This window comes from Pezoporus occidentalis, unplaced genomic scaffold (genome assembly GCF_034315485.1).
Source record: "Pezoporus occidentalis ecotype Australia unplaced genomic scaffold, CSIRO_AGI_Poc_V1 ctg33, whole genome shotgun sequence".
NCBI lineage: Eukaryota > Metazoa > Chordata > Aves > Psittaciformes > Psittacidae > Pezoporus > Pezoporus occidentalis.
In genome coordinates, this window is record NW_026915268.1 from 4134352 (window position 1) to 4152803 (window position 18452).

General features: G+C 42.2%; 1 protein-coding gene across 4 annotated transcripts in view; it reads right to left on the minus strand.

Moving 5' to 3' along the window:
* Positions 1–18191, minus strand: part of SLIT3 (slit guidance ligand 3) — a 519568-nt gene extending 501377 nt beyond the window's left edge. The window contains exons 1-2 of one of the 4 annotated variants that reach the window (XM_062629206.1): positions 18064–18191; positions 17491–17743 (exon numbers count right to left, since the gene is read on the minus strand). In XM_062629206.1, the coding sequence (XP_062485190.1) occupies positions 17491–17675 (185 nt within the window). In that variant the 5' untranslated portion in view covers positions 17676–17743; positions 18064–18191. Of the gene's footprint in view, positions 1–17490; positions 18037–18063 lie in introns of those variants that run through there. The other 3 variants (XM_062629205.1, XM_062629204.1, XM_062629207.1) reach the window with 3 other exon arrangements.
* Positions 18192–18452: the final 261 nt, after the last annotated feature.

An 18452-nucleotide genomic window follows, 5' to 3' on the forward strand; every position in this document is an offset into this window, starting at 1 on the left:
AGAAATACTCTGCATAGCTTCAGAAATGGGTACTGCACAGAATGCCCTAACAGCAACAGTGGGACACAGGCACACATTGCTATCCATGTTAAACCAGAACAACAATAAACTTAACAACCCAACACTTAATAAATTTAGCTGTTGTTGGATTGCACCACACACATGACACTAGGTAGTTTCAGTCTGCAGAAAAATTTAAGCAGTAATTAAATAGCCACACAATAGCTGGAATGTACAAATTCTTTGCTGCAGTCCATCATGATTCTGTAACACACCTACACGATACAGCTCTTAATTCAAAGAAATTAGATCATTCCTTCTGATTGCAGAAGGCTTTCAGGTCTGACTCACACTGTTTTCTTTCCATCTAACAATGGGAAAACTGATCTTTGAGGTTAAGTGCCCTAATTTTGTGAATAACCTATCCATTCTTGAGCCCATTACAGCAGTGCCCAGTTAATGACCCACAGGAAGTGTCCAAATGATTTGGAACTGCTTGCAGGCAACTCACTTCTGTCCTCAACCTTATAAAAGTAAGAAAAATGACTTTGCAAACTACAGGTGTTAAGAAACACCAAGAAAAAACTACCTTTTGCAATCTGTACAGTGGCTGAACTCCCCACTGAGCAGATGGCTGTTGAAAGTCATACTGAGACCTGCAGAAAGCAGCAGAACGGACTGAGGAATTTAAGTACTATGCTTCTTCCAAGGAGATACGTGTTTGTCCCAGCCTGCATGAACTCCTGGCTGATTATTACAGTTTGCAGATTTTATTATAAAGGAAAAGTTATGCTAGCAGAATAATGTCCTAACAGTACATTTTACACTTCCATGCCCTCCACCTTTGTCCCCAAGGTCTTGTAGTTACTGCTGGTGTGCTCAAGATCTCCCTTAGCAGTGTTATCTGTACCCTTGAGAAAGATAAAGAAAGCCTGAAGAAGAATAAACAGGTCAGGAGGTTGTACTGGCACAACCTCATGTGCCACTACACAAATATAAAGCTTATGAAACACGCAGGAAGAGCTCATTTTTGTGCTACAAATGCAGAAATACACCACCATTAGAATAAGTAACATGGCAGGAGAGCTCATGTAGTAATGCGGATGTTTGGTGATGCTTGAATACAGGGTACTCAGTAAAAACAGGCAAGGAAGAGGAGGAAGAGAGGCTGTCCCTCATATGAAGGAACAGCTCAAGCGTCAGGAGCTCCTTTATGGACCAGGCAAGGATCCCATTGAGCGTGCAGGTCTGGAAGTGACATTATCATAGGAATTTGTTACCAGCCACCAGCTCAGGGTGCAGCAGGAAACAACACTCCTCTTTAAGCAGTGGGAGAAGGCATCCAGATCACAGACCCTGGTTCTCTGAGGAACCCAAATGTCCCCGGCGTTTGCTGGAAAAGTAACACAGGGGCAGGCAAACAAGACAGGAGGTTTCCAGAGGGTGTCAGACACAGCTTCCTAAAACAGATGGGCCAACCATGGGGAAGTTTTCCTGATCTGTTACTCACAGACGATGAGGTGATTTGGGGTAAGATATTCAGTGGAATCCTTGGCTTTAGTGATCATGACAGTGACATTCAAAATGCTGAGGGGTGTGAGGAGGGTAAGGAGCAAAGCATGACCTTCCCTTCTTCAGGGAAGAATTCAGTTTTGCAGAATTCTGAATTTTCTTACAGAATTCAGGGCATTGATGGGGGGCAATCTGTGGAAGCAGCCTAGAGTAACCTTAGCACAAGAGCACTCCATCCCGACACTGAGGAAAATGAGCGTATTTATCAGAACACCACCCAGGCTAAACTGGTGTCGCATGAGTGAGCTCCAGCACAGAAAAGAGGTTACAGTACAAAGGAGTACAGAAGTACAAGCATTAACTGAAGGTATTGGGAAAGCCAAGGCTCAACTAGAGATCAAGCTGGTAAGGGTAAAGCTTCCAGCAGTACATTAGCTATAAAAGAATAAGGATGATATGATGGTTTAGTGACGGACTGAGGTATTCAATGCCTTCTTTGCATTAGTCTTTACTGGCACAGTCTCCAAATCTTTGTGTCTAAAGATAAGGTTCCAGGAGGAGAGGAACAGCCAAGTGGTGGCAGAGGATCAAGTCAAGCATCTCTTGAAAAATCCTGACCCTTACAAGCCTGTGAGAACAGACAGAATGCATCTGTTGGTTCAGAGAGATCTGGCTGAGCAAGTGCAGCCTGGCTGTGACATCTCTGATACAAGTAAATATTATATGTGCCTTCAAAAAGGTTCAAAAGAATGACATGGTGAAGTGCCAGCTGGTCAGCACCACCCTCATTTTGGTCACTGGAAAAGTCAGTGCCAATATTACTGGAAGCAATTTCAGCTTAAAATAACCAACAGATTTACAAGTGAAATCACACTTGAGGAGTTCAACTGCCTTCTATGCTGAAACAACGTCTGTGCATTAAAGGAAAACACTGTCTTCTCAACTGCACGGGGAATACCATGCCCAGTTTTGCACCCCTCAGTCAAAGGAAGAAGTTAATAAACTTGTGCAAAAATATAATGAAGAGACTTGACTATGTAAGATGAGTCTGAGGAAGCTCAGCTTGTTTAGTCTGGAGAAGGGCAGGCTTTGGGTGACTGGAGAGCAGCTTTCCAATACCTCCAGGAGAGTTACTCTGACAGAGCAAGGCTCTTTACTGAGGTACACAGAATAACAGATACAATGATCATAAACTGAAACGGGAGATTCTGGTGTTCATAATAAAATGGTTACTATCAGGACAGTCAGACACTGGAACAGGTTGCATAAAGCTGCTGTGGCTTTCAAGACCAATTGGACAAAACCCTGCGTATCCTGCCTGAATTGCATTTTGACACTGCTTTGAACTGAGGCTGGACTAGGAGGCCTCCTGAAGTCGCACCCAGCCTTCAGGATTCTATGAGTCTCCATTTTCCAGAAAGAAAAGGGTAAAACATTTGTTGGTTTCTTCTTGGGGTTGAGGTAAGGGATTAGTAGAAAGCTTTAAATCTGAAGCACATGGAAAACTATGGAACATTTTAAAATACAATTGCTACAGAAACATGATTTAATATGAAATAACAAGGATGTGAACATTACAAAGAGAAAGTACAGTACTGTGTTATATTAGCTCAAGGATCATTTTCATTCATATATAATAACCCAAACAGGTTAACAAATGAGTATGCAAAACCTCAATTTTTTTACTTCTTTCTTTAAGTTCTTCATTTTATTTAACCATTCCTACTTAATGCCTCTAACTGTAGGTCATGCTTCATATCCAGCGTGCTCCAGCTGGGTATATGGACATCAGGTGGCTTCCTCAGGCCGGGGCTAGTCCAGCAAAGACCAAACAGTTACACAGGCATAAGTCAGACAATATCAAACATTTCTTTGGGCCGTATTTTCCCTCAACTATTAAACAATCTCATCAGGATACGAATAGATACGTGCTTGCACTTCAATCTCCATCACTTTTAGACTTTTTAAAGGTTACCTAAATAAGTTTACATTCACTATCTCAAATAGGAATACCTTGTAAATCAATGTAAAATATACGGTGATAACTCAACTTCAGAAACATCTTCTAGGAAACATGAGCATTCTATTCTTCAGAGCTAATGCCATTACTGCAATTTATGGCAAGCTTATACTTTCCCAAAATTTAGTATATAATACTAATTTAATGTTTAATGCTAATCTAATGTTAATTAAGGACTTATAGAGCAGAATGCAACAAAGTGAGAAACAAGGACTGACAAAACTCTTTTTCACGAGATTGGTTTTCACGCTGACTCTTCTACACACTTGCCTTTTTTTGGTCAGTTTTGTGTGTTTAATTCCATACACAGTCAACCACAACAGCCTCATCTCAGGGAAAAACCAACACTGCATGTAAGCTTCAGCAAAATTCCCATTGTTTCACTCCACAGAGCCAGTATCTGCTGTTTGCATTTATGTCTATTTCTCTTAACTATGTGGCATGTGACTGAAAATAAAGCAGTGAAGGATCACAGAATGCTTGGAAGGGACCTTAAAGACGATCTAGTACCAACCCCCCTCCCCCCGGGCAGAAACTGCTGTCTGTTGAGGTGCTCTTCCCTAACACACACAATCCGATGTTTAGGACTTGAAATGTTTCACACCTGCTTCTGACGGCTGGAGTTCTTGATGACTTGCAGAAAAAGTTTCACCAACAAACAAACGATTTTAGTAAAGCCTGACATGAAATTCAAGCTTTGATTTCATCTCCTTGCTCACTTGCAGACATGCACAGACTAGAAACTCCTCCCAGGAGATCTTTTCCTGGAAAGGCAATAGAGGTCTTGGTTTGTGTTAGGGTTTTTTTTGTTGTTGTTTAGGATTTGCTGGGTTTTTTCTTTAATTTAACAAGCATTTGGTTTCATCAATTCGATCCCTTCCAAGTACCACCACCATGAGCATACATGTCTACTGGAGCCACTAAGGAGCAGATAAAAGTCAAGATGTTGCAGTAAAAGGTGTAGGACAGCTTTAACACATCAAATGAAATTTTGAGCAAAGTTGTGTGTTCACTTGACCAAGTTAACATCCAGATGTTACAACCACAAGCACTTTCTTCATTCTCAAGCAGATTCCCACCCTCCCTGTCTCCCATTCCTCTTCCAACGTATGGTTTTCAGCAGTTGACTTGCTGAAGCGCAGCTGAATTGATCCTGCAGTGTTTGCTAAATGAACACAAAAGTCAAGTTTTTCTAAATAAGACTTGGCACATGTATTTGATTTTCCAAGTTACTGAACTATTCATGCCTATAAAACCACTTTGCACTAAGCTTATTATATGCCTAAGAACCATGGAAGAACAACCTTGGAAAATATCTGTTCTTTAAGATGAAGTTAACATCAGCTGGGAACAATTCATTTCAACTTCTAAAAAAACTTCCTCAGCAATTAGTTAAAGAACTTCCCAGAGGAAAAAAAAAAAAAAAAAAAAAACACACACACAAGCCCCAAAAAATCCATAAACCACTTTTGATTGTTCCTTATCTTTTGCTGCCATTTCATATGTTATCTATTAAAACTCACAACTCCAAAGGATCATTGGGCTGTTTCTTATACTTTCACATTCTTATCTGAGAAACTTATATCCAGATGTGTGTTTTCATCTCACTCTGAAGAGCCAGCCTTTGCCTTAGGGCTTTATTTCTCAATATCTACTTCCACTCCTAAAAAACAAGTTTTCTTTGCTCAAGAACTTGACTTGCGATCTGTTTCACCACTTCATTCCTGTCTCCAGCTTACCTCCCTACTGCATTTATTTCCGCATTTCAGAAATGCACAATTGCTTCCCTGTGCTATTTCCTTATAGGAAGTTCCCTTTTTTGCTTCCCAGCTATATTCTTAAAACACCATCTCCAACCAGCTCTACCACTTCAACAGGATGAGGCAGGCAGCCTCTTCTCATTACTCCACAGCTATTTCAGAGCAGCTCATGACCCACAAGTTCCCACCTCGCTGCGTGATGCCGTAACCACTGTCACCCTCAAAAAGCAAACATGTTTCATCCATTTCTTTCTGGAATTCCATTTAAAAAAATGTATTTAACATAAGGTCTCCCCAGCCTAAACAAACAGATGAAAGATACATGTCAGGAATATCTGTACGTTAAGGTCCCACTAAAGTTCAGGCAAACCAAGCTTTATGACTAACAGGAAGGCACCAGACATAGAAATTGCTTTCAGAATGCAGCTCTTCCTTGCTGAAACTCATCAGTTATATTGAAAGAATACGACTCTTCATTAAACATTAGTGTCTCCATATCTGTGGACAACCAGCACACATATAGTGATTAATTTTAGTGTGCTTGATGTAATGTGGCCATATTTATTATATGAGCTTTAGATGCTACATATTATATTCTAAAACAGAGAGAAGGGACAGTCAAAACTTCGGCATACAAAGAACCTATGTGTTTGTTGTTTTCTTATCTATGTTCTTCCCCCTCTTAAGGGGGAGGAAAATCATCAATGTGAAGCTAAATTATGTTCTTACATTAAGCTTCTGGTAACAATTTCAAATCCCAATCTCTAATTTAGAACTTCCTTGGCCATCCATCTTTGACAAGACAGCATATCCCAAAGAACACCATTTTCTGACCACACCACCCGAGTTCTGACCACACCACCCAAGTCTTGCAAGGAAGACGCAGGGACTGTGAGAATGAAGACCTTGGGCCCGCTGTAGGAGAGGATCTGGTTCGAGACCACCTTAAGAACCTGAACATGCACAAGTCCATGGGACCTGATGAAATCCATCTGCAGGTCCTGAAGGAGCTGGCAAATGAAGTTCCTAAGCCACTGGCCACCATATTTGAGAAATCATGGCAGTCAGGTGAAGTGCCCGATGACTGGAAAAAGGGAAATATAATTCCCATTTTCAAGAAGGGGAAAATGGATGACCTGGGGACTACAGAGCAGTCAGTCTCACCTCTGTGCCTGGCAAAATCTTGGAGCAGATTCTCCTGGAAGGCATGCTAAGGCACATGAAAATCAACAAGGTGCTGGGTGACAGCCAGCATGGCTTCACTGAGGGGAAATCCTGCCTGACCAATGTGGTGGCCTTCTATGATGGGGCTACGGAACTGATGGACAGGGGTAGAGCAGTTGATGTCATCTACCTGGACTTGTGCAAAGCGTTCGACACTGTCCCACACGACATCCTTGTCTCTAAATTGGAGAGACATCAATTTGATGGATGGACCACTCGGTGGATAAAGAACTGGCTGGATGGGCGCACACAAAGAGCTGTGGTCAATGGCTCAAAGTCCGGCTGGAGACCAGTAACGAGTGGTGTCCCTCGGGGATCGGTGTTGGGACCGGTCTTGTTCAACACCTTTGTCGCTGCCATGGACAGTGGGATTGAGTGCACCCTCAGCAAGTTTGCCGATGACATCGAGCTGTGTGGTTCGGTTGATACCCGGGAGGGAAGGAATGCCATCCAGAGGGACCTCGACACGCTTGTGAGGTGGGCTGATGCCAACCTCATGGAGTTTAACCATGCCAAGTGCAAGGTCCTACACCTGGGTTGGAGCAATCCCAGGCACAGCTACGGGTTGGGCAGAGAAGAGATTCAGAGCAGCCCTGCAGAGAAGGACTTGGGGGTGTTGGTTGATGAGAAAATGAACATGAGCTGGCTTCAGTGTGCACTTGCACTTGCTTCAGAAACCAACCATATCCTGGGCTGCATTAAAAGGAGCATGACCAGCAGGTCGAAGGAGGTGATCCTGCCCCTCTGCTCTGCTCTTGTGAGACCTCACTTGGAGCATTGTGTGCAGTTCTGGTGTCCTCAACATAAAAAGGACATGGAACTGTTGGAACAAGTCCAGAGGAGGCCACGAGGATGATCAGGGACTGGAGCACCTCCTGTATGAAGATAGGCTGAGAAAGTTGGGTCTGTTCAGCCTGGAGAAGAGAAGGCTGCGTGGAGACCTCAGAGCTACTTCCAGTATCTGAAGGGGGCCTATAGGGATGCTGGGGAGGGACTCTTCATTAGGGACTGTAGTGACAGGACAAGGGGTAATGGGTTAAAACTTAAACATGGGAAGCCTGAATTGGATATAGGAAGAAGTTCTTTACTGTAAGGGTGGTGAGGCACAGGAAAGGGTTGCCCAGGGAAGCTGTGAATGCTCCATCCCTGGCGGTGCTCAAGGCCAGGTTGGATGAGGCCTTGGGTGACATGGTTTAGTGTGAGGTGGCCCTGCCCATGGCAGGGGGGTTGGAACTGGGTGATCTTAAGGTCCTTCCCAACCCAAACTATTCTATGATTCTATTATGAAATTCCAGGGAAACATCTTCCATTTTAGAATGCATTTTTTGGACTCTCTGAACTAAAACTGAAGTTTGGAAGTTGAATCTTTTCTACTTTGGGGCAAGCTGTTTGTGGAAAATGCTTTCCCAATTCAAGCTTTTGTTTCATATATTCTGTTAGATTTATCTAATACTGTATCTAGTGCTAACGCTAATGTCATTTTTGCTAGACAGACAATAGAGTACTTCCTCAATTCCAAAAGCTGCTAAAGCATCAGAAGTGCTCATTATCCTCCAGTGCACACCCAAAGTGCCAGTGAAAACAGTACAGGAGGCCAGCTTGGCTGAATTGACTTAAAATACTTAATTTGTCTCTGACCTGAGAAAGTTCATGAGGCTCACAACTCACTGCCTGTATCTTCTGAACCTGTCCGAGTTGTTTAGCAGGGTCCCATAAAATACACGCAGGTAATACCTCACTATCTACAAATACATTCATTTTGTGCAAGTTAACTAACACATCCCTCACCTGCCACAGACACAAAGGAAAAAGACCAACTGAAAAATAAACCCCAAGGATTAAGAAACAGTCTTCTCACTATTAGCATGCACAAAATTGCATCCATACCTCTGCTTTCAGCCTGGTATTTCCATGATAGTTAAACTCTTATCTTTTGAAACATTTCATTCACATACTCTTCTTCCCCTTCACTTCGCTTCCTTACTTTCCCCCATGGGCAAGCAGCCAACCTTGACAGAATATAGCTCTTGGAAAAAAGAGTTTGGAGCCAGACATTAAACCCAGCATTTTATAGTGCTGTGATTTTGGAGATCAGAACCTCAGATTTACTAATATGGAATTTATTACCATTTTTGTTATCATGCCTAAGAGTGCCCTTATGATAGCTCAAGATTTCTTCATGTTAAGTGTTTGATAAAGAAGTCCCAAACAGCTTTCAGCAAAGACAAAAGGAGCAGAGGGATGAAGACAAGCAGATGAGATGGTACTGACCAGTACAGCAGGCACAGTCCTCAGCTATAAAGGAACCTCAATTGTATCACACATTTTTAACTGATATCATGAAAATGACAGTAAATGTAAAACTGGGCAAAGCAACCTTGCTTGTTTAAGAATAAGGACAGCTCTTCCCAAGGAAGAACATCAAAATGAACGGAAAATAATATTAACCAAAATCAAACTATTGGAAATGGAGCTCATCACCACCACCCCACCCCCTTCTACAAGCACCTTCTCAGGCTGTTCAATGGGTTACTAATCTCCAAATCATTAACTTCCAGAGCAGGTTGTCCCTCCACTCACATGGAGCCCTGGCTGAAACAGAACCACCAATCTTCTGTCTATGGAGATGGGAACAACAGTGAAGACACAGAGAAAACACTCCAAAAAAATTACAGGCAACTGATTTGTCCTGTTCTTTTGGGTGACTGCCTTGTATGTACAGTCACAGTACAATGTCACTACAGCATCCCCACACAACAGAAGAGGGGATGTTAAAATTAAATCTCCAATTTAACTCCTCAATACAGCATCACTGATAAAAGCCTTGCATCTCAAACTGGAATGAGCACAGGTCCACACAGCGATCAGCAAAGTTTCAACAATAAGAACACTACCTCCCAGAATTCACAGGGTTGCTTGGACTGTACATACATTTGAGTAACCTGATTCTGCTTCCAAACGGCTGGTTCTTCCCCACGGCACTGAAGCAGGACAGCAATCACAATGACCTCCCCACAGGAAGCGTAGGAAGCTTCCTAAAAAAGCCCCTTCAACATAAGAAGTTAAGAATCATTTCTGCAACAGTACTGGAAATGTTCAGGAAAGCACAGGCAAAAGTGAGCTGGTGAGCAAGACAAATCCCAAAATAAGCTCACGATTAAATTTGAGATGGGTTTTCAAGATTGCTTGATGAAAAGTTAAGACCACCTTTAGAACACTGAGTTTTCTTCCTCATTTTAACTGAGCTGGTGTTTGTTGAAAATGCTCCCTTCATCAGCAAGAGAAAAACAAAGAATATAGCCATCAGTTGAAAACATTTCCACGTGAGGGACAAAATTAAATTAAGGCCTCAGAAAAAGAAGTAACTCACAGGTAGAAAGGTAAAAATCTAATTAAAAGCTGCAAAAATGAACCAGTATAGGTACTGATACACTTATATAACTAAAAACATATATTGCAGCCATCAGATGGTGTAAAACTGAGAGAGACAAATTTATTCTGACAGAGACAACCAACAGACCAGATTCAGCTAGAGGGGGGAGGGAGCTGAAAATAACCAGCAGAGAGGTAAGAATCAAATGCTCCTTTCCACAGATGTGATCCTCAACTCATCAATACTTATTCTGAGTACAAGACCACAGACCTGTTCCCCTTATGTAAATAGACAGAGAGATCTTTCATGTATTTAGTACCATTAGAAAAGACTGCCAGTTGCCCACAAGGCCATTTCTCACAGGGAAGAGGTACCTGCTATTGGTGAGAACCATTCAAGATCCTAAACAATATGTCTGGCTGGACAACATTAAAAACAGATCTGAAAATAGATTGTTACAGATCTCTGGAGAGAGACCTTTGCCACATGTCACTTCTACTCATTCTCCATTGCATCACCATTACTCGTCTCCAGAACACTTTGCCAGTTGAAGTTGGCTTCAGCTTTTCTCCCCAAAGTTATCTTCACTCCTTCCTTCCCTGACGTTAGAAACTTGCTTTGTCTCAACTTGCAGTGGACAATCAACACTACTTTGATCTGGCAAGAGCAAAAAATAAGCCAAACAGGAAAAGAGAAGCCACTTTAGGGAACTGTGGAACTGCAGGACAGAGGATACGCATGTTTACTCCTACAGGTGCCATCATCAAGCCTCCACCAGCAAGTTGGCTCTGCTTAAAACTGCTCCTTGATCTGCTAGCACTGGAAAAGGATACTCACAGTCACACATTCTCCCCAGCCAGCGTTGAAAAGGGTTTCAGTCCTGAGCCACAGAAATCCTTTACCTGATCCAGTCAGTATCCACCTGTAGTTGCAAGAGCTAACAGGTACTTAACAGAACTAAGAGGTACTAGGTTACTTACAGAGAACATAACCTTTTCCTGAGGTTAACACAGCATTAGAGATAATTCAGTAGTCGCAATATTACAAGACACAGTGAAGCTTATATCAAGACCAAAGTCCAGCAGCAGACCTGCACTTCATATAATGCATTTGATCATACCACATTAACTTCAAAAAGAAGATTCCTCCCTTTAATCACAAGGAGTTCACTATAGTGTGGTGCCTCCTGAGGCTGGAGGCACTTCTGAAGACAAAAGAAGCTTCAGAACTTGCAAGTTCATAATTCATTTCCAATTGGACAGAGCTGCTTATGTTACTTCAGTAACAAGATGTAGCTACATTTGGTAGGTTGAAATTTAGAGAAAGAGAAGGATAGAAAAAAAATAAATAAAGGAAATCAAGAATTTCTAGGGGAGCAGGTGATTTATTTCTGAATTAGATATATTTAAAATTCTTTCAGTTGCCTGAAAAATTCCTTGGGTGGTCAACTACAGTCCTCAGCCAAAGGTGGAAGAGAGCTCAACTGAAGTTCAGCCTTCAGAAAGTTTATCTTATCACCACACCATCCTTACCAGGTGTAATATGTGGAAAACATGGAGTGCCACAATTGTGGCTAGGAAAGGATTCCAGCTTGGAACTTGAAGCAAAACGTTTTTCAGTTAATTCTAGTGCATCAAGTGTTAGCCAACACAACTACAATAGTAACCCATGGCTTCTGCTCACTCTCGGTTCAGGAATAATCAAATCTTTTTAAGATTTATTTATTCTTTATAATATTAATTATTCTTTATTAATAATTCTCAAGATCAAGTGAAAACAGACCCCAGAGAAGACCACCAGAGAAACAGCTAATTCATCTAAAAAGACCAGCTGCAGCAAGAGGCAGCCCAGGGAAATCAAGCACTGTGGATGCCACAAGAACTCTATCAAGAGTTGTAGAAAAAGGAAGCTTCAAGTCACTATAGCTGTGTGCCTGGGAGAGAACATGTCCTGATTTAAGTCTTTCGAACAGTCTCTCCAGTAAACAAGCTCAATTCTTCACATACATCAGCTGAAACTTTCTCACTGAATGTCCCTATTAGAGCCAAGATCTTTTCCACTATCTCCCTTAGAACTCCCCAAGCATCTTGTGAGATTTCTGTGGGAAAACCCTTTTCCTTATGCTCTGTGGAAGCTGAGGAATAGCTCAGATACCACTGAAATGCAGACAACAAAGCATATCAGATGTTAGTGTCTGTGCAGGATAGGCTATTTTTGTTTTAAATATAATCAGAAATGCTTGAACTGAAAGAAAAGAAAAAATAAATGCTTCGCAATGACATTCCAAAAGATGACTTACAGTACTCAATATGATGATCAAATAACTTCATAGCAATTGGCTTACAAGTGACAGCGTACAACACAAGGGGTTTTATATAGGCTGCTGTATGACTATAGAAGTATTAGTACTGTCTTATTTTTGGCCTCACAATCCATCTGTACAGGTAAGCTATCCTGACCTTAGTACACACTTCACTGAACTCATACACAGATTCCAGGGCGGAAAGCAATACTTGTAACCTAGATTTTAGGACTTCCCAAAAGAACACGGGTGTTCCTCAGAGGGACAACTTTCCTCTCACCAAATTCTTCCACATGAATCAACACTCAGCTACAGAAGTAAGAAATGAAAAACACAATCAGACTCCGAGCCACTCACTACAAAACTCTGCATTAATTACTCTGGTGCCTTTGATCTCAGAATCTAACCAAAAGTTGTGCAAACAAATACATGTGACAATGGCCATTATTTGCTTCTGTAGGTACCAAATTACAATAACTAATTTCATCCTCCTTCCTGTTTCCGTCACTTCAAAACGAGGTAACAAATTTAATAGCGCAAGACTCTGATCCTAGACAAGGGCACATCACTGGCCACTCTAGCACAAGTAGTCAGCATTAAGTTAGTAAAGGGGAGTATCCAAATTAAATTGAGCAACTCAGTTAAGTTTTCCCAGGATCAGTGCTCTGAGAGCAAGCTCAAGGCCAGAGCCATGTATGTCTACTTACTGACGCATGGCTTAGGAAAGTAAAGATTTGGAAACGCTCCGTGCAAGCCTTTGTAGACTATTACTGCAGACAGATGAGTGGTGATCCCGAGTGAGAACAACTCTGGAGAAATGGAATGCCAGTGTAAGAGTCAGGGTAATTACACCTGCAGGTGTTTAACACTCTGTTCGGCCGTAACATGGAAGCATTCAAGACAGGAGCTTAGATTTAATTTGGAGACAAAACTGAGGAAGTTGAAGACTTATTACAAGGCAGTGCAACTTCAGCAGCTACATGCACCTAGGCCAAAAATGCCATAATAATATATTCGTATAACAGAAACCCCAGACCACATGAAAACTCCAGAGTAAGCAGATGACTAAGCTTCTAAATTGCACCTAAATGTAGACACACTCAATTTAGTTACTCAGACAAAACACAGAACGGATTAGTCTTGCAGGCTTTATCAACTGAGTAAGGTAAAGAATCCTTCAAAGTAAAAGACAAAACAAAGCAACAGCTAACCCAGGAGAACAATCCAATAAATAAGACTCTAAGCCACCAAGTATAAATTCATCAACAACTCAAACACGGCTAAATCCTCAAAAAAAAACTTCTATACATACATAATGTGCTGAACTAGACATCAATGGAAGGCTCGTGCCTCATATTCAAAGAGAATGCAGATACTGACCTAGAAGACTGAGCAGTTTCTCCATGTCACTTGTTCCTTTCAGAACTGAAGAACACAGCCGTCAAGTAGGTGGCTTTGATCTGCTCACTGCATTTAATACATCATCTCAAGCTAAACTTGACTATCAGCATTATTGGTTGTTATAAAAAAAAAAAAAATCACATGTATGATATTTTAGAGATATAGAAAACATTTCCACTGAAGAAAATTACATAAATAATCACATATAAGACTGGAAGCACTGCTAAACAAACTCTGGTTAAAGGAGTTTGATAAAGGAGCTCTCTAAGGAACTTGTCAATAAGGTGCAAGATTTAAGATCTTTATGGATGCATTTACATATTCTTAATTTCTAAACCCTAACTTCTGCTTGCTTTATTACCATAAAATATCAGTTTAAATCAGCTTAAATAGAAGAATCACTGCACCCATCCCCAGAAGTTGACTATTATTAGTGTTCTTCACAACACAAAAGGTCTATAAACTCCTCTTTTGGGTAGGTATCAAGTTATTTAACAAACGTGGGATGAAACGGTAAATACTGACAACAAGGTCAGCTGCACCACCCTGCTCTTGTGCAAGGTCCTCTGCAGAGCATCGGATCTTGCCATGTAGGGAAAAATCTCAGACCTAGTTCCATGTGCCTCTCTTCCTGTGTGAGATGTCGGCTATTCTGAGAGTTCCCTCTCTAGAGCAAAGATAATTGGAAGCAACCCTTGGAAGTGACAACTATTTGTTTCACCACTTATTTTCTCCAAACTGAACAATTTCTTTGTGCAGCAGTATACCAGCGTTCACCTCTTTTTAGCTCTGCTCAAAACCGAACTGAGCAAAGCTTCAATCTCCACCACACAATGAAAGGACTATCACAGAATGTAATAACAAGGTAAACTGCAACATAAACCTAATACTACTTGCTATATTTGTAAAGCTGCTATTAAAAATGAAGCTGTGTAAAAAAAGTTTAGGATAGTTTTACAACTCTGTGATCACTGGTTAATTTGTGGATTCCCCTCAAGACAGGCATCACAGGTACAACAACTCTACAAAAACTTCTCCTTCAAAGCATTCAGGGAGCGAGAAAAGAGAGCATACATCACATTTCTCATGAAGAATCAGTAATCAAACTCTGGTGATGCCCATTTCTTGGGTTATCAGGAGATCATCACAAGTTCATTTAATAGAACTTCACAATAAGACATATTTCCCCTTCTCCTCCAAGACATTTCCCATATTTTTCCTTGTTGTCTTCTCAGTTTTCCTGGGGTTTCATATTAACACAAATTTAAATGCTATTTACCTTGGCTCCGCTAGCCCAACCAACCTGTAACATCTGTACAAACATAATTCTAAAAGCTTAGTGGCAAAATATTTTAAGTGGTGTCATTAGATCTCTTATTAATTAAAGAAAGCTTTCTGACTTGAACAGGTATGTGCACTTCTCAGCTCAAGAGGATGCAGAAAAAAGTGAAGAGCTTTTCATAGCACAGGAGTCTAAAAAGTAACCTGGTGTGTGACCATCAAGAAGCTTATTTTCCCAACATCTAAACATTTCTCTGAGATTTGTCACTTCAGATATAATCAATTTGGGATTATTTACAAGTTAAACTAATTAAAGACTACACATCAACCCAGCGTTGTATCATGAAGAGTTAAAGGTTGCTGCGGGCCACAGAGGAAAGTGAGATATTCCAATATACCCAGCATCTGGCTGGCAATCTACAAGCAGAACTTAGACTTGGAAGATTATAATGTTTTCCCTTTCTCTCACTGCTTACCTCGGAAAACTCAAGTTAGTGTAATTAATACAAGTCTGGATTTGACAGAATTGATACAAGCTTTATGCACAGCAGTAACAAAGACGACAGTGAACACTACAAAACCAGTGAAAGGCTCATGATGGAAAATGAAGCCAGTATTTTAAAACATAGAATAATGTGTTATTACATGATCTGCCGCGTGCTATTTCCACAGGGTTTCAGTTTCTGAATGCTCCAATAATACACTATCTAAAATAAAAAAAAAAAAAAAAACAAAACCAAAAAGAAAAAAAATCCCCACAGCTACATTTCATATTCATCAGTAGCATATCTCTGAGGTTAAATATTCAGACTGAATATTGTGAAACAGCTGCTATTGTTCTTCATGCAGCCATTCATCTACAATTTAAATCTGTAAACACCACCAGAAATCATCAGGACCAAGAGCACAGCGATTACACTCTTTCATTCTTTTTAACACTTAACATACAAAAGCCAAGAAAAATCCTCTTCTAGCTTAGCTTCTTACAGCAGACAAGGAAAGTTAACATCTCTCTTAAGTATCCTCAAAAGTGAAAACCCAGTAACACAATTCAGTCCCCCTAAAGCTTAGGCAATAAATGAGCATTTTGAAACTCTTCTCGGGTGGCCACCTAACCTTGCATTTGTGAATTCAAACATTTAATGCTAGGCTTTGACTGTTAAAACCACCTGAACACACATCACCAATGAAGCATACAAAACATCTGTGTTATCACCCATACATACAGTGGTACACCACTTGAGTACTGGTTTGTTGTGGGGTTTGTTGTTTTGGGGTTTTTGCTGCCCATCAGTTGGGGAGAACACAGAAGTTAAGCTTTCTGTAACACTGACATCTGAAAACTATTGTTCACCCAGCTGGGGTGAAAAGGAAGGCAGATACAGCCACGAAACATGAAAGATGTTAGAACAGCTTAGTAATCTATCTGCATATTGCTATCATTTAAGAGCTCTCAGCATTATGAAATGAATTTAGCAGCAGTCAAGGATGCTATAAAATTCCATTCTGGGACACAACTTAATCATTACGAGGATTATGCACAAAAACTTTGTTTGCTTAGTAAGTTCAGCTAGCTTCCTTTCGTGGAGGAAAATTTGCTTGAGAGTTCGAAGTTTCCCTAGCTCTATGATCCAGAAGGAAATGAATTTGGAAGTCAGGCCATACAACCTACAGCACCTGTAAACAAGTTCAAAAACATGGTTCAGTTATCAGCTAACCCACATCAGGCACAAGTCACGCCAGAGCCCAGCGCAGAGCCTCTGAAGCTGTTTAACATTCCATTCTGGACATCTTCGTATCTAGCATTGGGCACTCTCTGAAACGTGCCATATGCTATGCATTAAGCAACGTCAGAGATGCCGTCCTCAGCACCAAACGAGTGCCAAAACTGCATCAGAGAACTGAAGTTTCCTTTTAGCTTTCTTCTTATAAACTTATTAAGCAAGGGAAAAAAATCAACTAAAAAAACTCATAAAAAGTTATGATACAGGAGATTTCTATGCACACATTCATTACATTCTTCCGTGGGGAGTCTGGAAGTGCCCCACAACATTACTATCATAAACCCTGAAGCAGATTAGAAATTAAATAACCAGCTTCCCCACCGCAGTTTAAGACAGAAATTAGAGGCTGCTTTAATGGGACTTCTTATCCATTTGAATCAGTTCATGGCAGTAGTCGATTTTTCCATGGTGATGAAGTCACCATGCTGAGAAAGCAAGGAGAAACTGCTACCAGCCACCAGATGAAAGCACCCAGGTTTCTAGTCACCTAGTAAATCGGTGCTTGCATTGACAATGATTACTGCTGGCAATGATAACTGGTAGAGACCTAAACTCCATTAAGACAAGTGAATGCAGAAGCAATCAGATAGTAAATGCACCCCAAAAATAAAAAGTGAAACTCTCAAAGCAGCTGATTTTCTTAAAAGCCAGAACAGCAGTAGGAGAGCTGCAAGTTCGGGAAAGCTCCTCCCCTTCCCTCCCAAAAACATTAATCCATGTTTGATTACTGAAACTGCTGTTAGTAAGTATGTTGCACCGATAGGCAGGTGTTGAGAAACTCATCCCAGGTGCTTCCACAAGTACTTGCGAGCCCTGAAACCATTTCTACTTACAGTCTCTCTGCATTCCTGGGAATATCCCTCGGTACAGTTTTGAGTCCCAGTCCGTGACAATCCACGTTGGAAGCAATACATGTACATTTATGTGGGCATCCTCCGACAGGCATCCAACTCGCAGAGCTCCAAAAGCTCAGTATCATTCCAAGGCACAGAAACGCACTTCTTCCACCAGACAACATGGTTTCGTGATCGCTTCGGTGGGTATAAAAGTGTACGCAAGCAGCCGGCCCTTAAAGATGAAATGCCTCTAAGAAGAAAGGGAAAAGAAAACAAGAGGCTCTTAGTACAGCCCAAGGGAACCCACCACTGCCATCATCGCCGGAGCACCAGCAAACCTTCAAAGGCGCCTGAAAAGGTTACGTTAGGTGGAAGAAGGTGGGGAATTGCCTCTCGGGCTCAGGTTTCGTTCTGTTATCTACGAACGGTACCAGGAGGCAGATAGTTTAACAGAGCTGGAGCCAGATGCGTCCTCAGATGAAAGAGAAACCGGGAGCAGAGGTAAACACACACAAAACATCCCTCAGAAGCAATCTCCAAAGCGGCCTCCTCCGCTCCGCATCGCCCCACCTGGGCTGGGCAGGTGACCCTCAGCGGGGGTGACCGGCTGCCGGGGCACTGCCTCCCGCCGCTCGCTGCCGCTGCTGCTGCTGCTGCGGGCCCGCACCCCCGCGCTGGCGGCCGGCGGGGCCGGGGGGCGGCGCGGGGAGGCGGAGGGGCGGAGGCGGCGGCGCTCCCACCCGCTGCTGCGCTGGCCGCCGGCCGCCCGCGCCCCAGCGCTCTGCATGGCAGCGGGCGAACGCCCGCCGCGCCACCGCCCCCCCCGCCCAAAACACCGCCCGCCGCGCCCATTGGCTGCCGCGGCCCTGACGTCACCAAACTGCCCAACTTTTGGAGCGCGGGAGGGGGCAGCCGCGGGCTCTGCGCCCCTGCCGTGCCCCGCAGGACGGGCAGCGACC